General features: G+C 39.3%; 2 protein-coding genes across 2 annotated transcripts; one reads left to right on the plus strand and one right to left on the minus strand.

Annotated features, from left to right (window-relative positions):
• The first annotated feature begins 1,055 nt into the window (after nt 1-1,055).
• mat2aa (methionine adenosyltransferase 2Aa) lies at nt 1,056-9,193 on the plus strand. Its single transcript, XM_088434898.1, has 9 exons — nt 1,056-1,375; nt 4,376-4,453; nt 4,932-5,054; nt 5,593-5,705; nt 5,782-5,925; nt 6,056-6,274; nt 7,438-7,620; nt 7,689-7,822; nt 7,900-9,193. The coding sequence occupies exons 1-9, from the start codon at nt 1,282-1,284 to the stop codon at nt 8,000-8,002; spliced, it is 1,191 nt and encodes a 396-aa protein (XP_088291024.1). The 5' UTR covers nt 1,056-1,281; the 3' UTR covers nt 8,003-9,193.
• Nucleotides 9,194-11,029: 1,836 nt separating this feature from the next.
• On the minus strand, nt 11,030-19,213 carry sftpba (surfactant protein Ba). Its single transcript, XM_088434899.1, has 10 exons — nt 19,052-19,213; nt 18,926-18,978; nt 18,407-18,481; nt 14,876-15,004; nt 14,685-14,795; nt 14,535-14,615; nt 13,418-13,601; nt 11,745-11,803; nt 11,479-11,546; nt 11,030-11,399 (listed from the first exon to the last, which is right to left on the minus strand). The coding sequence occupies exons 1-9, from the start codon at nt 19,101-19,103 to the stop codon at nt 11,490-11,492; spliced, it is 801 nt and encodes a 266-aa protein (XP_088291025.1). The 5' UTR covers nt 19,104-19,213; the 3' UTR covers nt 11,030-11,399; nt 11,479-11,489.
• Between the last annotated feature and the right edge of the window lie 717 nt (nt 19,214-19,930).

Genomic DNA, 19,930 nt, shown 5'->3' on the forward strand with positions numbered 1-19,930 from the left:
ATCCGATTTACAGTACCATGTTTACACTAATGTGTGGGGCTGCATAGAATGACAATAACATTTTCAATTGCAGGTTTACGTTGCTATTTTTCTTGCAATTTCCCTTCCGTTGAGTCTGAAAATTTCAGTTTATTATATTTTATTCATTTTGAAAAAAAAAAAAAAAATCAACCTCTACATTTGGATTTGCATTCTTGACCAGGACCAAGTTTGCAATGCTGTTATAATCAGTGTTGGAAGTACGTACTGTAATGTATTAATACACTGTTGTGTAAGGCAAAGTCCATGAGATTTCATATCATGAGAGTAAAACATGCTGCCAAATGTGGTAAGACCTTAAAAATAAACCTTATCAGACCAAAAGATTTTCACTTAATCCCGCTAGAAATATATACTATTGTCCTTTGTTTTTGTACAACAATAAAAGGAGGAGGAAAAAATTGTTTGAATCGGTTGCTCTTACTGCGACATATTCTGAGTCTACCTGCGGGTAATATTTCATATTCGGTTATTTTTAGCTCAGGATTTAACCGCTACTGTTTCGCTAACTTTACTTAAATTGCCTAACAGCGCTCGAGTGAACGCTATCTTAATTTTATTGCTGTCATCTCAATTAAAAGAAAACTTTAAAAACTAGAAAATTTCATATTGGACATATTTTTTCATATTACATTTTTTGCCAAAATCTAATTTGGTGGACTCACGTCGTTTCGTGAGATTTCTGCCATTCTCATTACTTAGTCTGAACTCTGAACACAGTATGAATACAGTAAATATCGGGACGGAATTTCCTTTTTCATCTTTAACCATTTTTAGTTTTTTTAAGAACAAGAAAGCGCATTTCGTAAATCAATCCAATTGTTTGGTTGGATTCAAACTTTGCGGAATGTCATGATCTGGCTGAGAATCCACACAGAATCAAGAAAATCACGTTTTCAGTAACGGTTTACCAATAAGTGTGTCACGTTGAGCCAAAGCTCTGTGTTTACATGCACACGCCCATCTGCACCACATGGTCGCACTAGCAACTTATTATTAGGCTTCGCTCCTCATAGGCCACTCCTGCTTCCCCGCATGAAGCAGTCGGACCAGTTCTTTGATAATTACCAGCTGCGGGTCGCCAAAAGCACAACGCAAGGGTGATCCCGTGGCTTTATTGTGAGGGACAACAGCGTCCAAGAATTCTCAAGCCTTTGTGTTTGTGTGTGTGTGTGTTTCCCCCCCCCAATTTATCATCTTGCGAGGAGGCTAAGCTTAGCTTGTTGGCTAACAGTGTTCAAAATGAACGGTCAGCTGAACGGTTTCCATAACAACTCGTCCGCCGACGACGACTGCTTCCTCTTCACGTCCGAATCTGTAGGAGAAGGGCATCCTGGTGAGTTTGAATCTATTTGGACTAAAATAGGAGACAGATCGCACGTGCTGTTTGACAGCACCTGGTTTCAAGTGTACGAGGGAAGGTCATGTGGCGTGACTATTTTGAGGCTTAGAGTTTTAATACTCCCTTTTGCAGCGTTTGAAACCACTTTTTATTGACTTCTCATTGGGGTTTTTTTTTCACTCATCACTTTTATCTATCGGAGCGGCGGCAGCAAAGTGGCTGTTCACTAGTTAGATACAGACCGTACACGTCAATAAACACGTTGCTTATTCGGACACATTTCAACTTAAGTCGGCCTGATTTATCTACTTGGCTCAGTATACGCGGATTATGTACGACAAATAAAGGTTTGGTTGAGATTATGGAGCATTATTCGAGTTCGTATGGCGTTGCGACATATTGCACCAGCCCCACTTCCGTTTCACCAGCCATTAATATCCGGTTGGAATGAACATAAGCCAAGGGTGTCACACATTTAAAGTTCTTGTAACGTAACGTATAGTGCATTTTCATTATTTTGCATTTCGGTTATATGTATCTGTGGTTCTGTGCCCAAAAAAGTATTATTTTGTTTACTCTTTAATGTATATATCCCTTATGTCAAATTATTTTATTTGAAAGTGGGTTGTTAAAGTATGTTACAAATAATTTATTCTGAATTATACGTACCATTTAGACAAAATGTAATCATAATAGAAAATGACAAGTATATAAATTGAGGTACAAAATAATTAAAAAATAAAGCCATTCTTTTGACCCTCAAACCGACTGGTTTCCCTCAATGGGTTTTGTTCAGTTTGTGTTTGTTTTGAACTCTAATTTTGGCTGTCATGGCTCGACAGATGCCGGGCAACTGAATCTAGCTGCAACATCCCCAAATGACCGCAATTTAATTAAGGCGCTCTTGTATCTCAGTCTAAAACAAATAAGTAACTGTATAGACCAACCTTTTTTCATCTAAACCAAAACAACCATAGGTCATTTTTTTGGGCAAAAAGGAAAAGAGGATCTGATATTCAACAGCCATATCAAATAAAGCAATAAAACATCCTTTTATCATCTGAAAAGCGTACAAAGTGAAGAGTTGCATGCCCCAAGCAGACCAGGAGAAACTGATCCATCCTTTTATCTCCTGTAGACTTGATTATTGTAATGGTCTTCTGACCAGACTCTCTTAAAAGAGCATCAAACGGCTAGAGCTAATTCAGAACGCTGCATCTCGGGTTTTGACCAGAACAAAGAGGTACTTCTCCCATTCTAAAGGCTTTTCACAGGTCTCTTGCAGCTGTAGAATAGACTTTAAAATTCTGTTACTGGTCTATGACTCATTGAATGGTGAATAAATAAAAATGCTAGTGATATATTTGTCAATAGAGCTCTTGTGATCCATGCAAATAGACTACCAACGGAAATTAAGTCAGTAGTACCAAGTGTAATGCTTCTGTACTCAATGTCCCCATACACATTGAGATCCTTTAAAACATAAAAAATTCAAATTTGCAAGCTACGTTTTATAACACAAGTTAGAACAGCGGTGCTGCGAGCCTGCTCGTGTGCAGCTGCTAAAGAATGCATTAGGAGGCAGCGACAAAATCAGATGGATCAAATTAATGTTAAATAATTGATCCCAGCAAAAGTGTTACATGTGCTCGTGCACTATGCATGGCAGACCAATATAAATGTTTGGGATTGTTTTGTTTTAGTCTTGATGAGTTCAACACAGTCTCAGGACAGCTGTTGCAGCATAAAAACAAGACTGCGTATAGCAGCTGAACAAACATCAACTTTTAAACTTAGCGCTAGAGTGTTACCTCACTTATCTGTTGTGAGACGGTGATTTAAGTTTGTTGATTTGATTAAGTAACTTATCTTGACTTCTTTTACAAATTGGAATGCAACTGATGATTTGGAAAATGTATAGTGGAAAGTGGTTTAACCTGTTCCATAAAATGTACTTCAGGCGGCAAGATTTAACCATTTGACAATTCTAATTCAGTGTTACATCACATTCACTCCCAGGGGAAATGTTGTTTTTGCTGTGTGATATCAAAGGAAAAGCATACAAAAAAAAAAAAAAAAACACTAGGAGGCTCAAGTAGTGCATATATTGTCCAAACATGACAACTTTCAATATGCCACGCTGCCATTTCTTCTAAATGCTTGCAAGAGGTACACCCTATAGGTGTCAAATTTAGCCCTATTGGGCTTATTTATTGCCATTCAAAATGAGAAATCTTGTCAGTTTTGGACATTTTGAAAGCCTGATTCATTCCTCCCGATTTTTCATTAATCCTTTTAACGACAACTCACAAATGGGGCGCAATAGAAATTTTTGTGTTAATACTCCAAAACCACTGGGTGGTGGCGCTAGCAATCGCTTTCAACTGGCTTAGCCTGGACTCCCATAATGCACAAGTCTTCAAAAGTCATACTATTCTATTTATGCCATAATAAATATTTCTATTTAAATTTCACGAATATATAAATATACAGCATAGTTAATCTTGCTATTATTTTTCCTATTATACACTTTTTGTACACACCCCCCGGGAAAAAAAAAGAAGAAATATATAATATATATATATTGTGTGTGTGTGTGTGTGTGTGTGTGTGTGGATAGGGCAGATGCCACTGTAAATTTTGAAGTGTTGAAAAAGTACATAGATTTTACGATGTTATGACCTTTTCAAAGTCAGCCCGAGTTGGCTTGTAATGAGTCCAGCCTAGTGAAAAATCCCCAGGCACTCAGGGGTTAAGAGGGGTTTCTAATATTATGCTTAAAAAGAGAAGGGCACAGTGACTTTCTGTACGTAGTGAAGTTGTGCACCATATCTACTATATAAACCAAAGTAGAGATTTTAAAGATAATTAAAACAGAACATCATTGTTTGCCAAAATTTTTCACCAGGGAATTCATCCGCAAAAACAAGACTGCTTGCATTATTTACTTATCTTTGTTTTCAATATCTTGAAAGTATATTTGTCATTCTACAGATAAGATTTGTGACCAAATAAGTGATGCTGTTTTGGATGCGCATCTTGCCCAAGACCCGGAGGCCAAAGTGGCATGTGGTAAGTTTTTTTTGTTTTGTTTGAATAACATTTTAACAGAAATATATTCTAATGTTGTGTACTGTTGTATTTTTTTTCTCACAAAGGGGTCCTTTGATATGTCAGATAATTTGACAATCTTTGCTTTGGCCGCAAAAATAAACCTTGTTTTGTGTGCGTTTTGTCACTACTAAGTCTGAAGCACTTTGAACCTTACTAAGGAGCTCCAAATTCCATTGGATGCTTTTATAAGCTGTATCTTCAGATAAAGGGCATGGAACATAGCCTGCAGCCCTTTTTTTCCATGTCTTTTTCCAAAACACAGTCCTGTTTTGCTCTTTCACTGACGTTTTTAATCGTGAGTAAATGTTTTCTGTTCTAAGACTTCCTAAGTTGAACTTTAAACATGTTTTCATTTTTTAACTTAGGTACTGCTAGAGTGTTCCACTTCAGAAGCTTTAACACTTAAGATTCAACTTAATCTCTTTCACCATAACAGAGACTGTGGCTAAGACGGGGATGATCCTGCTGGCCGGGGAGATCACATCCAGGGCTGTGGTAGACTACCAGAAGATTGTGCGAGAGACCATCAAGCACATCGGCTATGACGATTCTTCCAAAGGCAAACTCCTAAGCCCTCACAAAACTTTTCCAAAGTAGTCTACCGCTCAATAGAGATACTGTCTCAATATAAGATGATTATTCATTTAGCGGAGGAGCCTTGTTAACATCAATGTCCTTTTATGCTTCTGTAGATTCTGCTGTTTTGGTTAGCAACAATGTAACGTTTGGATTGTAAAACAGTTCTGGGCAAAATATAATTGAGAAGCACTACCCTAAAGGTATAATGTATTCTTATGAGCACCACTGTATATAGTCATATATCAGTATTCAGTATATCAGACATACACCAACAAATAAAATTGCCAACATCATTGACTGCTTTTGTAAACGAGCTCGCTTCTATTCATAGCCACATTGTTTTTGAGTGCTGTAGATGTTAGCGGGGGAAGTTTTGAGCGACGGAAGCCACCAAAGAAATTGATTTTAAAAAAAAAAGCCAAGACAAATAAACAATAAAATCAATTAATCACTGAGGAACATTAACGTTGTCATGCCAAGTAATTCCTCTTTGATTGAGGCTGGATTTTCCACTGCAGGCTTTGACTACAAGACCTGCAATGTGCTGGTGGCTTTAGAGCAGCAGTCCGCCGACATCGCTCAAGGCGTTCACCTGGACCGCAAAGAGGAGGACGTGGGCGCCGGCGACCAGGTAAGAAGGCCCACCGGTGTGGAATTGCACCGTTGATGCTTTTAATATGAAACTGATTTAGCCTTGACTCCCGCAGGGTCTGATGTTCGGCTATGCCACCGATGAAACAGAGGAATGCATGCCTCTCACGATCGTCCTGGCTCACAAGCTCAATTCCAAGATGGCCGAGTTACGGCGTGACGGAACGCTGCCGTGGCTCCGACCCGATTCTAAAACCCAGGTCGCATTTGAACCCCTGTGTCGAGTTTTTGTCGGTGTGGGTTAAGGTTAGAATGTGGTGGGCTTGATCTAGTCAGGTCTTGAGTTTTCTCGTCTTTTATTTATTGACGGCCACAATGTTTTTCTGACAGGTGACCGTCCAGTATAGACAGGACCGCGGCGCCGTGGTTCCAATGCGCGTCCACACCATTGTGATTTCCGTGCAACACGATGAGCTCGTCAGTCTGGAAGAGATGCGTCATAGCCTGAAGGAGCAGGTGGTCAAAGCGGTGGTCCCTCCTGGCTACCTGGATGACAATACCATCTATCACCTGCAGCCCAGTGGTCGCTTTGTCATCGGCGGGCCACAGGTAAGGCATGAGACACTTTTCATTCAATGCCATTTTTCAAAAAATAGTTTATTTGGTTTCGTTTTGTGATTTATTCTTAACCCCCGATAACCATAATACAGGGGTTGTCAATCTTTATTATTCAAAGAGTGACAGTCGCCCACGGCAATTTAAAAAAAATCTAATGTTAGGTTAACCCTGCATATAAATTAGTAATAAGTAACTACATGTAGCGAACTCTGGAGAAATCGCATGTGAATGCTAGGCCGAAAGCTGAATGAAAAATTAGGAAAGAATGTGGAATAATGTGGAATGCATTACATACAATAGCAAGAACTATGTAGAATTGTGGTGAGATAGGGAATGATAGAGAATTATGGGGAAAAAAAAGTGCTTTTATTTAGGGAAAACCAAAAAAAGTAGGGATGTGAACAATTTAATTATGCAACCTTTGAATCGTTCAAAATGGGAACTAGATTTTTAAAAAAGAGATTTTTATTTTAAAATGAAAAAAAATGGTTGGGATGAAGTGAACGATTTAATAGTAGAATCTAAATCACAGGTGTCAAACTCGAGGCCTGGGTGCCAGATCTGGCCCTCCGCATCATTTTATGTGGCCCGCAAAATACTGACTTGTCTTCAAATTTATTTTACCCATTCTGGCCCTCTGACAGAAACTATTAATACAATGTGGCCCACACTAAAAATGTGTTGACACCCCTGATCTAAATCGTCAAAAAGTGTGATTTAAATGGTAAAAGTAAAAAAAAAACAAAAAACATCTGAGATTAAAAAAACTGAAAAGCTTAAATAGGAAATGTAAAGATGAACTAGACGGTTTAAATTTTAAAATGGTAAAATATAATGGTAAGAAGTTTAGGGAATATTGTTCTACTGGGGGGCGGCTCGGTGGCGCACTGGTTAGCACGCCCGCCTCAGAATTTTTGTCTGGAGTTTGCATGTTCACCCCCAGCCTGCCGGTGTTTTGTCCGCGCACTCCAGCTTCCTCCTACACTTCAAAAACATACCCGTCAGATGTATTGGACATACTATTTTGTCCCTAGGCGTGATTGGGTGCGTGAATGGTTGTTGGTCTCTGCGTGCCCTGCAATTGGGATGTAGGGCTGGTGATGAATGACTTCATCATGTCATGGTCGTGCTAATACTGTAGTCGTCTCGCTCAGGGCGACGCCGGGCTGACCGGGCGCAAGATCATCGTCGATACTTACGGAGGCTGGGGGGCCCACGGAGGCGGCGCTTTTTCAGGCAAGGACTACACCAAGGTGGACCGCTCGGCCGCCTACGCCGCTCGCTGGGTGGCCAAGTCGCTGGTGAAGGCGGGACTTTGCAGGCGTGTTCTGGTCCAGGTGAGCGCGAAGCATACGGTAGCATGCCCAAGAATATCGTGGCTGAGCCAAGTTCAAAACTGCTGTAGGTGTCCTACGCCATCGGGGTGGCACATCCTCTCTCCGTCTCCATTTTCCACTACGGGACGTCCCAGAAAAATGAGAGCGAGCTGCTGGATATCGTGAGGAAGAATTTCGACCTGCGTCCAGGAGTCATCGTGAGGTATCTTTGCGGGTTTTTAATTGGCCCTTTTCATATTTTTGAAGACTTGCTCACATTTGTATTTTTTTTCACGGCAGAGAGTTAGACCTGAAGAAACCCATCTACCAGCGCACCGCCGCTTACGGTCACTTTGGCCGTGTCCTCTTTTCATGGGAGGTTCCCAAGGAGCTCAAATACTAACCCTCTGCCCTCCTTCCCTCCCCCCGCTTAGCTTATCCCATTCCCTAACGGTTGCGTGTGATCTTCTCTTCCACCCACCACTGCCACATCTGCTGCATTATGTACTTCACTTTTCAGCCATGTTGTCTAATTTTTCTACCCAACCAAGCCAATCAAGCACACAACAGGGTTGGTTTGCTTCTCCGTGCTGTCCCTTCACGCCCATTTTTTTTCTGACGTTTTACAGAGAAGTCAGAAGCTGCTAATTTTGGCTGTGTTGGGCGTCACGTAACTTCACTCCATTTTTATTTATTTATTTTCTCACTAAATGTAAGGGGTCGTTCCAAATGAGGTTAAATGTTTTTAGGTGTCATTTGAGTGGAGCCAAGTTAGCTGTCTTTAGGAGGGTGGGGTACTTTTGTCATGTGGCACTGCTCCGTACTTGAAACAAAGAATGTCTTTTGACTGCCGCGGGACCGAAATTGTTGTCAACCGGAAAGGTCTGTCGATTTCATGCTTGGTCTTTAAATCACGCGTCATGAAAGGCGTCAGTTTTGCACTGCGAAACGTGATCAGATTTATCTCGCTTGAAATTGCCATACGCTTCTCACACTTTGCGCCTAGTTAAATGTGACCTGAAGTACTGTACTTATTTATTATTATTATTATTATTATTTTTCTTCCGGTCAAGAAATGGTATTAGATTAAAGTGAGGTTGATGGATCGCTCGTCACTTTGTTCACTTCTAAGGCTTGTTAAAGATCATCCTGATTCTTTCCGCCCAGTTGAGATAGTTTGCATTTTTAAATGATCCTGACCCTCGCCAAAGAAGATTGTGACTATAAGCAGCTTATTTACCCATACACTGAACGCAGTGAGGCGGGAAATGGCCGTAACTGTGTGTCGTTTCAAACAGTGACCGGCATCTGAATAATCACACCCTTGGGCATGTTATAACATCGGCTACAGGATCTGGTGTGAAAACCCCTTTTTTTTTTTTTTTTTGTCTAACATCAGGATTAGCTCCTTACACAAATGGCAGCTTTTTCTTGGTAACACTTTTATGTGTAAAAGCTTCTTTATACTCCCCCTGCCAGTGATGACCAGTTTGACTTTGTACACACACACACACACACGTATACATGAAAAACACACACACACACACACACACATATATATATATATATATATATATATATATATATATATATATATATATATATATATATATATATGCCCTACCGTTTGTTTCATTTTTATTGAACCTTCATTTCTTGAAGCCAAAAATTGTAATCCTCGGTCCGTCACTCACTCCCATCATCATCATTTCCTGCCTCCCTGAAGAAATGTAACCTGTGTCCATCCTACTAAATAAATTAAAAATGATTAAGCCTCTGAAAAAAACTTAAAAGAGGGAGCTGAACTTTGCAGTCTTCAGTCAGCCAAATGAAGTCAATGTGCTGAAGTCAAACTAAACTGATCACACACCACGGTGCCGAGTGTGTGTTCTCTTGGCAATAAACTGCAATAAGCAATCGTGTTCACTAAGGAGCATACGCATCAAGCAGCACATATGTTGAATATGTGCCTCGGGACTGGACTGCAATTAGCGATCACGTCCATTTGGAAGCTTTTGCCTACTGTTGTGATTCAGACTCGCTTATCTCACTGAAGTCTTTTCCCAGAATCGTAACATTAAGCGCAATTCACATACAGTACATATGTCTAGTGTGCGGGCCGTGTGCTGCGACGCAATGCATCAGTAACATGTTGAAATGTGGCTGTTGTCACCTACGTTTATGTGGGAGTATACAGAAGCTTGTACACAAATGGTGTCTGACAGGGAATAGCTGAGAGTTTGAAGAAGCATGTCAAGTTTAACATCTGACACTTTGCAATTGAAGCTGCCTGAGTAATTTCCTTGTCATGCCAAATGCTAATATCATCACCTTTCTAATTCTCCGAATTGCGGCACATAAAAGAAACTGATGGATTCAGGTTTATGGTACAGTATTGTGAAAGGTGCTTTGGCAAAACGTGTTAGTCTTTGACGCCACCATGTGCTTCCTGTAGTGTACTACAGAGAAACTTTAGGAGCGCCGCGGATGGGGTTAAAAATGACTTCCCACTGACTATTGACATTGTTTCCATCCATGCAAGGGGAGAGACCTTAATTGGCTGGTGTTGTACAGAGAAACCGGCCTGTTTACATGGGCTCTCCCTTGTTAAAGGATCCTGTTAAGGAGTAGTCTGTCAATGTGTATGCTTGCTGATCGTAGAAGTGCCTTTTCTCATGTTTTGCATTGCTGACCACCCCCACCTTGCCCTATTCCTTTGTGGTTCAGTTTGACCTTCAGGAGTCTGACCCGCTCTTGAGCTTCTCCCTCAAATAAACCACGTTTTACTCATGCATTTGGGGATTATGTGTCGCATCTTTTTACACACAACAATGCTTCAGGGTGTTTTTCAAAATCCATTTAGCCATTCACTTTCCAGAACGCTTTTTGCCCGCAGTAGGGTCTTGGTTGAACTTCAGACCAGAAGCGGGTTACGCCCTGGACCGCCCACCAAGAGTTGCAGGACACAAATACATACAGGCACAAAATTTGGGTGGATGTTCGTGCAGTTGTTTAATTTTAATAGAAGAAAAGCAGATCACGCACGACACAAAACTAAAGTCATTTCAAATGGCAACTTTCTAGCTTTAATAAACATGAAAAGAAACAGAAAGGGAAGATGTAGTCAATAACAGTTACTGTACTTTTTTTTTTAATCAAGCGAAAATTAGAGCATTACTCAATTCTGAGAAAAAAAAAATGAAATCATGATGGCGTGACTTTTTTTACCCTACAAAATTAAACAACTTCTTGAACCTCTGAGACGGGTAATTCCAGCATTTTTGCCAGGGGTTCTAGATTCGAACCCAGAATCTCTTGACTGTGAGGCAGATGTGACCCATGTTATGCTACCCCCTTAAGATTTCAGCTAAACACAATTACCAAGGCTTATTCTTGAGACTGAAAAAAAGGCACTGAAATCAAATAAGGATTCATGTATAATATTTTTTATCCAACAATTCATGCAAACAATTATAGATAAATGTAAAAGACGAAGGTTAATACAAAATCTTTACATAGCCAAGTGCTCCTTTTTCTCTTCTTTTAGTGCCTAACACCTATGCTACCTTTTTATCCTGGTAATCTAATAAGGATAAAATGCGACACTTCCTTCTATATAAAGAAATTTCACAAGAAAAAAAAATACATGCACAATATCTTCAGATATCAAACCAGAACCTGAAAACAAGCAGAGCAGGAATGTCTGGACTAATAATACAGTGGTTAAGAGGAATATTTGTGGTCGTCAGTGCCACAGCACCTGGCTCAGACATGAGCGCTGACTCATGCTTGATTCCAGCCTGGGGGAAAAAAGATAACGGCAAAATGTTGTTTTGCGTGCTTAATTTTACTGTTATTTTATGTTTTAGTCACATCTACCTGATAACTGTTCAAAGAGTGTTGTAACTGAGTGGTTTCCAGGCCATTCTTTGACAGTAGAACAGAGTCTGCACATAGTGGAAAAAAAGTGTTGAAACTTATAAAACGTTCATCTCAATATTGAAACATAATTTCAATTTGACCAGATAAGTCAAAAAAGATAAGTCATCATTTTGTAAAATCGTGAAACTGAATGGAAAACAATAGAGTATCATAACCACATAGCTGTGTTGTATCGGTGATAAACGAGCTATTTGATGACTTACCCCACATTTCAGAGAGGTTTGCAGGTCCTTGCACTTGTAGGTTGCCAACGTGCAGGGGTCTGCGGGAGAAAATGGAAGGATGTTGTTTGTCTATGATATTCTGTCCATGCTTTTCATTCTTATGCATTTCCATGGCTCTCAATCTTATGACATAGCCTTGAATGTGGGTGACACTTGAAGGTAATTTTTCTTAAAAAAAAAAAAAAACTGTCAAATAATTTTGCAATCTATACATGTTAAAAGACACCACTGTAAATCAAAATGATGAAATGTTTTGAGTGTTCCTGATTAGGTTAGTGTGCTTCAAATAGATGAACTTAGTGTTTTATTTTTATTTTTTTTCCTCAAAGTAGTTTAAACGCTCGCAAAGCATTGCTTATTCTGCTCACAGCCTGAACTGTAGGGGGCGTCATTGCCATGTGGTTCTGGAACTTGTTGGCTGCTTGAGGTTGTTTACACTGGAGCCCAAAGTGCCCAATTTAGTTAGTAGACATGTTTACTGTTTAAAATCTTCTGTAGTCCGTTATGTTATAAACAAATTATTGGTGACAGTGGTTTAGCGATACAGTTTGAGAGGACAAGATGGTTTGGGCTTGAGCAGAGGAGGGGATATATCCATAGAATGAAACTGGAATTGGACCTGGCAGATTTGTGGATGTGGTTTTGGAAGATCTTCAGGTAAGTTGGAGTTAAAGCAGAAATTGCAGATTTGGAAAAGATCGTTTTCCATTTGAAAAGAATACATTGCAGGGTATTTATTTTCACACTGCCATGATGCATGTAAGCATTGTGACAATTAGAGCACTATTTAACAGTGTAAATGGGACTCATTGTCCTCTGATATTTTTTTGGCACATCCGAGCATTCACACAACACAGAACCTCTATGGAGCCAATAATAGTTAGCGCTTTTAACGTTTACTGAAATATTAGTGACAAGCAGGTGTCTCTGATATTGCCGAAGATGGGAGCGATGCATGACAAAAGTAATGTAATTGTTGTTAGGCATTACATACAAAAATGGAGTAATATTTTACCTGGTACACATGACCATAACGCGTGTTACAATGCATTCAAATATACAGCGCCCCCAAACCCTTTACATTTATAATATTAATTAAAACAGTTGATAACATGAATGCAGTTTATTTGGGTGCCAGGGGGTGACGCTAGTGTATTGTTGGTAGGCAGAGAAATTTGCTTTGTTTTTTTTGTTTGTGTATGTTTTTGTAAAACCATTCCAGCGAGCTAGGCATTATTTACAAGTCCAAAGGAGCAATAATATTCATTTTGAGCATGTAAGCTTACTTAAGTTTAGTTTGAGGTCATTCCACTGGATGTGTAATGCGATACGTTTAGAATGCTAAATTCTTGTTTCCGGTTATGTTGGTGAAAGTAATGTAAAAGTAATGCGATAGTCGTGTAATGCCTTACATTTCAAATACAGTAACATTATCATGTAAATACTTTGCAATGACAGTAATAAATAATAAATAATGCATTAGAGATTTGAAGTAACTTAGCCAACACTGGATATTGCATTTAAGAATAGAAACTTCCAATGTTCTTCAAATACTGAAAGTGTTATTTATTTGAATCTCAAAGAATTGGTCTAGATTTTCTTCCAGAGTCCATATCAATAAGTGTAGTTTTATTGCGTGTCATGTGACTGACCAACGGGTGGATCCTCCTCACTCCGGCACAGGCGGATGAGTGTGCAGATGGCCTTCGGGGTGGCGTAGCCTAGGAGGGCATCCAGCAGAGTCTTGCTGAACTTGCCGATGACTACCTCACACTGATCACGGTAGGAAATGGGCATGACGTGACAGACGTCCTCCATCACCTCCACCACGGCCTCCTACAACGCAGCTCAAGCAATTAAACGGGGAACTTAAATCCTGTAGGGACAACGTAATAAGATCTACGGTAATACGTGAGCTGTGCCAAAACGTTCTTGATGGACAGTGTTAGAATTTTACTTTATCAACATTCCAAATTCATTATTGGCTGGAGTTACCAGTGGTGTAGGGGTTTGTAAAGTTCTTATCAAGTCCTGTGGCTAAGTATGGTCACCAAAATATAAGAAACAGCTCTCAGGGCTTTTATACATCACATGAAACCCAACACTTGTAAATATACTAAAGCAAGTATGGAACATGGAAAAAAAAACAGGGCTTCTCAAAGCGTGGTATTCGTAGCACTATTCTCCAGGAGAGTAGCCAGAAAATGTTCTATGGGGTGCCTAGGTGTCACAACACCTCAGATGGGTGCCATGCGCAGTCAGGGTTTCATGAAAAAAGTCATTTATTTTATTGCAGTCGTTTAAATATAAATATTCATTTAAAATGTAAAAAATGGGTCTAACATTACAAAGCAAGTACATATGACAGAAAAATCACAGTTATCCAAATTTTAGTCTCCGTATCGGAGTGGCCAATAGGGTAGCAAGAAAATGACATGGCCAACCCTGGCCACCATCTAGATATGCCCCTGCAGTACCAAAAGTATTGGCACTCAGGCTCCTCGAGTGGCAGTGTATAAAACAATCACTAAATTACTGTACATACAGTATAAATTCAATTTACAGGTTACGACATAAAATACAATCAGCCATATAAGAATGAAGCTTCCACCAATGCAGACATCTTGTTTTTTTTTTAAACGTCATTCTATTACTGCATTTTTACTTTTCAGTATATTTTTAAGTGCAAGTCAAGTTGTATTTAATGAAGAACAATGCAATTTTGTTTCTTATTTAACAGTTTACAAAAAAATAAAAACAAATTAATACCTCAGTCCTCTCTTTGGGCAGCAAGTCATCCAGTGTCTTGATGAAAAAGATGCAGAATGAGCACGGTGAAGTTGGCTTCTCCTGAAAAAAACTGAAGATTTAAATTTGATCATCTCTGCAATCAATTTAAAAAAGCCCTCTTTCACTGACATGTGTTTGCATTGAAGCAAACTGGAGGGCCTCTTTGACCAAATAGTCGAAGGTTTTCTGCTGCTCGTCGGGACCACACAGCCCCATGAGTTTGCAGATGTCCCCTGGCTTCTGCAGGCAGACAGATGGCAAATACATGTTTACGCTCAAAAGCACGTACACGTATAGAACACCACGGCCTTGCAACGTACTGCTACAACAGTCATCATGCTGATGACCACCGGAAGGATCCTGTCCACCTCCTCCTTACAGAATGCAACCATGCTGGCTTTCCCAGGCAGGTGGTCGCACAGGTTGCCGATGCCGCGTGTGATGATTCTCTGAAAGGACCAAATTCATTTGTAATTTACTTCCCTTACTATTCAATTTATAACAATATCAACTACAAAGCATGATTACTTCGTGAGGTACACGCCATGGCGAAACAATCATACACATGTGACCATTTGGCTCAGCGGAGCAGTGGTTAGCATGTTTGGCCTTCATGTGTAGAGTTTGCATGTTCTCCCTGTGCCCACATGGGTTCTCTCTGGCTTTCTCCCAAACTCCAAAAACATGCATGACAGATGCATTGGACATACTAAATTGCCCTTAAGTGTGATTGGGTGCGTGAATGGTGGTTTGTCTTTGTGTGCCCTGCGAGTGGCTGGCAACCAGTCCAAAGTGACCCTGCCTACTGCCCAAAGTCAGCAGGGATAGACACCAGCAAGCCTGCGACCCAGAAAATGGATGGATACAAGCATTACTTTTGTTTGCATAATCCTATTAATTCAAAATGTAAATTGATCACAGTTATCCATAATATGGGTATGGAACACTGGGTGAAAACCTTTTCTCTTTGCCAGCAATTTAGTAGTTTGCGCGGACCCGTTTGTTGAACCGTGCATCGAAGGCAAATACAGGAGCAAAGATACCAGGACACATGCCAAAGATTACGCTCAAATTTGATTCCGTGCCAAAAATAATTCAATACAAGCCCAAAAAAGCCACAGAACAGACATTGACATGAGAACGGAATCTGTCTTACTGGTTAGACAGACAGGAGTGCTGGCACGCACGCTAACAATTCTTGATCAAGCCACTGACGTACATGGTGGAGGGGGGGGCGGCTAGTTTATAGTTTAGACAGTAGATTGGGAGCGCTAGCATGCGCACACATACTTCTTGATCAGGCCACTGATAAAACACTTGCCGGTTAGACAGATGATCGGAGTGCTAGCATGCAGGCAAACAAGCCACTGATGGACATGAGTTTGAGCGATGGTTCGTGAGCGACATTTATGTGGTTAAATCTGCTTTTAAAGAGTAAAATTTTAGTAAAAAAAAAAAAAAAAAAGTAAATATAATATAAAAAAGTAAATATATATATATATATATATATATATATATATATATATATATATATATATATATATATATATATATATATATATATATATATATATATATATATACACACGTATATATATACTGTATCCCTGCAAGATGTTTTTAATGGCGCTCAATATCAGCCTTTGGTAACTGATCAAAGCAGCAGGCTCCATATAGGACCTGTCATCCCGCCAATACAACACGATATTTTCTTCGTCTGACAAATCAGTCTTTTTATTGCCATATTCCGAATTGTATGTCATTTTTGGCTCAGATCATCTCCAACAGATCCATGTTGGCATATATACTTCTTAACTTTTGGTCAGAATACTCAATTTAAACACTGACAATATTGATCTGGCATATCACTGACAGTAATTGGCTGGCGCAAGGGATGGCTCTGTCAACAACTTGATGCCATATCCGTTCCCAAAACGGCGCCGCCCATTAAAAGTAACTAGGGTGATATTGGGTGAACTTTTTTTGGCAAATACAGGACTAGACACAAAAATCGGAAAAAAAAGATTTAGATTAAATGTTACAATATAGCTCCCTTTCCCCATCAAGACCTCAATTTGGGACTTCCCGAGGAACACTTTAAAAACACATTCTTACCAATAAAATGTGCATGCTGTGCTGCTCCCAGACTTATTGATACAATTATACATCATACATGGTGGCATTTTTGCCTTAGACACAGAAAATAACAGAAAACATGACTGAGAAATCAACGCATTTAAGTTTTAGGGAGTGGCAAGATGGCCGCCGGTGGCTTTAGGGAGTGGCAAGATGGCCGCCGGTGGCTTCATTTCTCCCTATGGAGAGTAATGTTAATCCATTCCCTTTTAAGTCTGTGAAGTTGACACTATTTTCTGTTATCTACAGTAAAACTGGTGCTTTTTGTTCATGTGTCATCCTTCTAGAAAGTTGGGTGGAATTCTTTTAAGTTATTACATATACTGTCCTATGCTGTGAATAACACTTTTACATAACACATTTGGATTTAGAAAAAAAAAAAAAGGATAATCATTGTACACATGATTATAATTGTAAGTAATCTTTACATTACCCACAGGTCGCAAATGAAAATATATTAGTTTTGCTATGTATCTTGATCTAACTGGTTTGTGTCCACCAGCGGTGGTTCGTCACGCAAATACGTGATTGATTGCAGTTATTATATGGGGAGAGATTTGTCTCAATACATTTTGTGATTTTAAGGTTTTGAGATCCACAATTTTTTCTGTGATTTCAAGATCCACAAATGTATTCACGATGTTGATGTTTATCAGATTCACAAATATGCTTGTGAGTTGTCCAATGTGCTTGTTTGTGAACGAACAACACGAAAATCACAAATATGTTGGCGGGTCTGAAAAACACGTGAAAATCACAACTATATTGATGTCAATGATTTTTAGATAAATATCTCCCAATATTATTATTATACTATTGGACTCGCTTCATCTTTGGAATGCCGACTTCAAGAGGCCACCAAAATCATTGCCCAGTGTGCGTGTCTGCGCACCATCGAATTTAAAGTACCATATTTTTCGCACCATAAGGCGCACCTAAAAGCCTTAAATTTTTTAAAAAGCTGATGGTGCGCCTTATAATCAAGCGCGCCTTATACAGTATATGGATCAATATTGAGATTGGGATTCGTAGATGGGGAATGAAGTGATAAAGTAAGCTTTACCTGTTTCTTTTGTGTGTTTACACTTGAACAATGTTGGTCATATTGACATTGAGTTATGATGCTATTGAGAGTTTAGAGTTATTATTTGAGTTATTGTTGTTATTACTTTGAGTATTACTATATTGTGATTGAAAAAGTTGTCATAAATTGAGGGTGCGCCTTAAATATATGGAAAACGTTTTAAAATATTTCATTAACTGAGGGTGAGCGTTATAATCCGGTGCACATTATAGTGCGGAAAATATGGTAACTGTGTGTAGTAGAATGCAGTGCCATCTAGTGGTGAACTAAAAGAATGCATTGATTTTGAGGCACGTAGAACACATTTGCAAGCTTACTACCAATACCCTATATTTGCATGTAAGATAATTAGTGATTACTAGACCAACGATTGAATTTTTAAAATGTAATGGAATAGAAGATATCTTTAGCATATTATTGATTTATAGTTAGTCGAGATAAAATATCTCTTCAAGATGAACTGTATTGACTTTGTAATTCCATGCTGCTTCCATCACTGAATCTTGTCCCCACTAATATAAACGTGTGCCAACCAACATACCAGAGCTTTACTGTGAAAGTGTTTCAACTCAATGTGATAGCGTTGAGTACAGTGAACAGATAAGGAAGGTCTGATAAGGAATGCGTTCACCTGGAGGTCTGCGTTGGAAAGCAGGTCAACGAGGAGGTTGACTATTTTTGTGCAGTCCTCGCAGGGACTAGCGGCCTGGGCAAAGACACATTAGAAATGAACACACACCAGCAACATTTGTGATGATGAAAGCATCCTCACACACATTTGGTACACACCTGCCGCGAAGATCATTAGTATCAACATTAAATATAATGATCGCAAACAGTAAACATGCTTTGTCTTTTACGATCACTTTTCTCCTGGCTTGTGCTTATTGCTCTGTAATAAAAGTTTATGCAAAAAAAAAAAAAATCATCGCCAAATAACATAGTGAAACTGTATGGGTAGTCATACAATACAAGTTATTTGGTGAAGGATAACTGTTTAGCAACAACTCGGATGGTATTCCGTTCTCTCATATACTACAGTATTTCTTTAAAATGCATTAAACGCATACCCTATTACAGTGCAAACCGATACTAGATTAGTTAAGTGAATGTTACTTAAGATTTTAATGCAAAAGCAAAAGTAATTTACCGCCATCAGTGCAACTGGTCCGTTATTCAAACCATCACTGTTCAAAGTCAGCACTGTGAAAAAAGTACAGCATATTATTATGTTACTAATACCACATTGAATTCAAATTTTTAAAAAATGCCTCACCACATCCTTGGAGACCAGCAAAAAGAAATAATGCAAACGTGATGGCCTTCATCCTCAATTGAGTTTGGCAATGAATGTGTGTCCCTGCTGGGATAATTCCAGCTTTTATTTGACATGAACCACCTGACACCTCCAGCACCAACCTTTCTGGGTTTGAGAAAAAAAAAAAAAAAACTCTGGCTTTTTTGATAACGTTTGTATTTGCAGAAAAGGGAACAGTCTCCTTTCAGCTCCTCGCAGGTGTGAATGAGTCAACAGATATGCTCAGTTGTGTTACAATACAATACATTGTAACCCAAAAGCGATTTGTAGTGATGCATGTTTTACTGTTTACAGGAATCCAAATAAAGCACATTATTAAAAATAATCGACACAGACAATCCTCGTTTGTAAATTTCAACTCTTGTAAAGCTCAAAGAAAGCACACGTTTATCTTGCAGGGGTGTCAAACTCATGTTATCATGGGCCACATTGTAGTTTTGATTTTTGTCAGGGAGCCGGTATGACTGGGAAGTCAAAATAGAATTTAAGCGTGTTTGTCACACATTTACCTTGTTTTGCAATCAGAGGCTGGTAAAATGTGTTCAAAGGAGACTGGGACCTAAACATGGTTGTTTTTTCCCCCAATTTTTTTAAAGACAACTTACAAATTTGGTATTTTAGCCCAAAACAAAGTCAAATCAGCATTTCACGGGCCACATAAAATGATGAGGCGGGCCAGATCTGGCCCCCGGGCCATGAGTTTGAACACGGTGTCTTAGCTCATTCGTAATCGGTCTACAATTTGATTTGACCTTTTTAGCAGTAGGACATAAATAGTTAATTGTTTGGAGTTGACCTTCCAGAGACATAAAGCGAAGGCGCAGCAACCCAGAGACT

This window comes from Hippichthys cyanospilos, chromosome 15 (genome assembly GCF_059441005.1).
Source record: "Hippichthys cyanospilos isolate Australia breed blue-spotted pipefish chromosome 15, RoL_Hcya_1.0, whole genome shotgun sequence".
Lineage (NCBI taxonomy): Eukaryota > Metazoa > Chordata > Actinopteri > Syngnathiformes > Syngnathidae > Hippichthys > Hippichthys cyanospilos.

Bases quoted from the DNA above. Each gene is read 5' to 3' on its own strand.
- sftpba (XM_088434899.1), bottom strand. From the start codon at position 19,103: ATGAAGGCCATCACGTTTGCATTATTTCTTTTTGCTGGTCTCCAAGGA. The intron at 14,616-14,684 runs GTCAGTGAAAGA...AGTTTTTTTCAG, and splicing joins TTGCTTCAATGCAAACACAT to GAGAAGCCAACTTCACCGTG. The intron at 11,804-13,417 runs GTCAGTCACATG...TTTCTCCCGCAG, and splicing joins TGAGGAGGATCCACCCGTTG to ACCCCTGCACGTTGGCAACC.
- mat2aa (XM_088434898.1), top strand. From the start codon at position 1,282: ATGAACGGTCAGCTGAACGGTTTCCATAACAACTCGTCCGCCGACGAC. The intron at 4,454-4,931 runs GTAAGTTTTTTT...TCACCATAACAG, and splicing joins GGAGGCCAAAGTGGCATGTG to AGACTGTGGCTAAGACGGGG. The intron at 6,275-7,437 runs GTAAGGCATGAG...CGTCTCGCTCAG, and splicing joins TTGTCATCGGCGGGCCACAG to GGCGACGCCGGGCTGACCGG.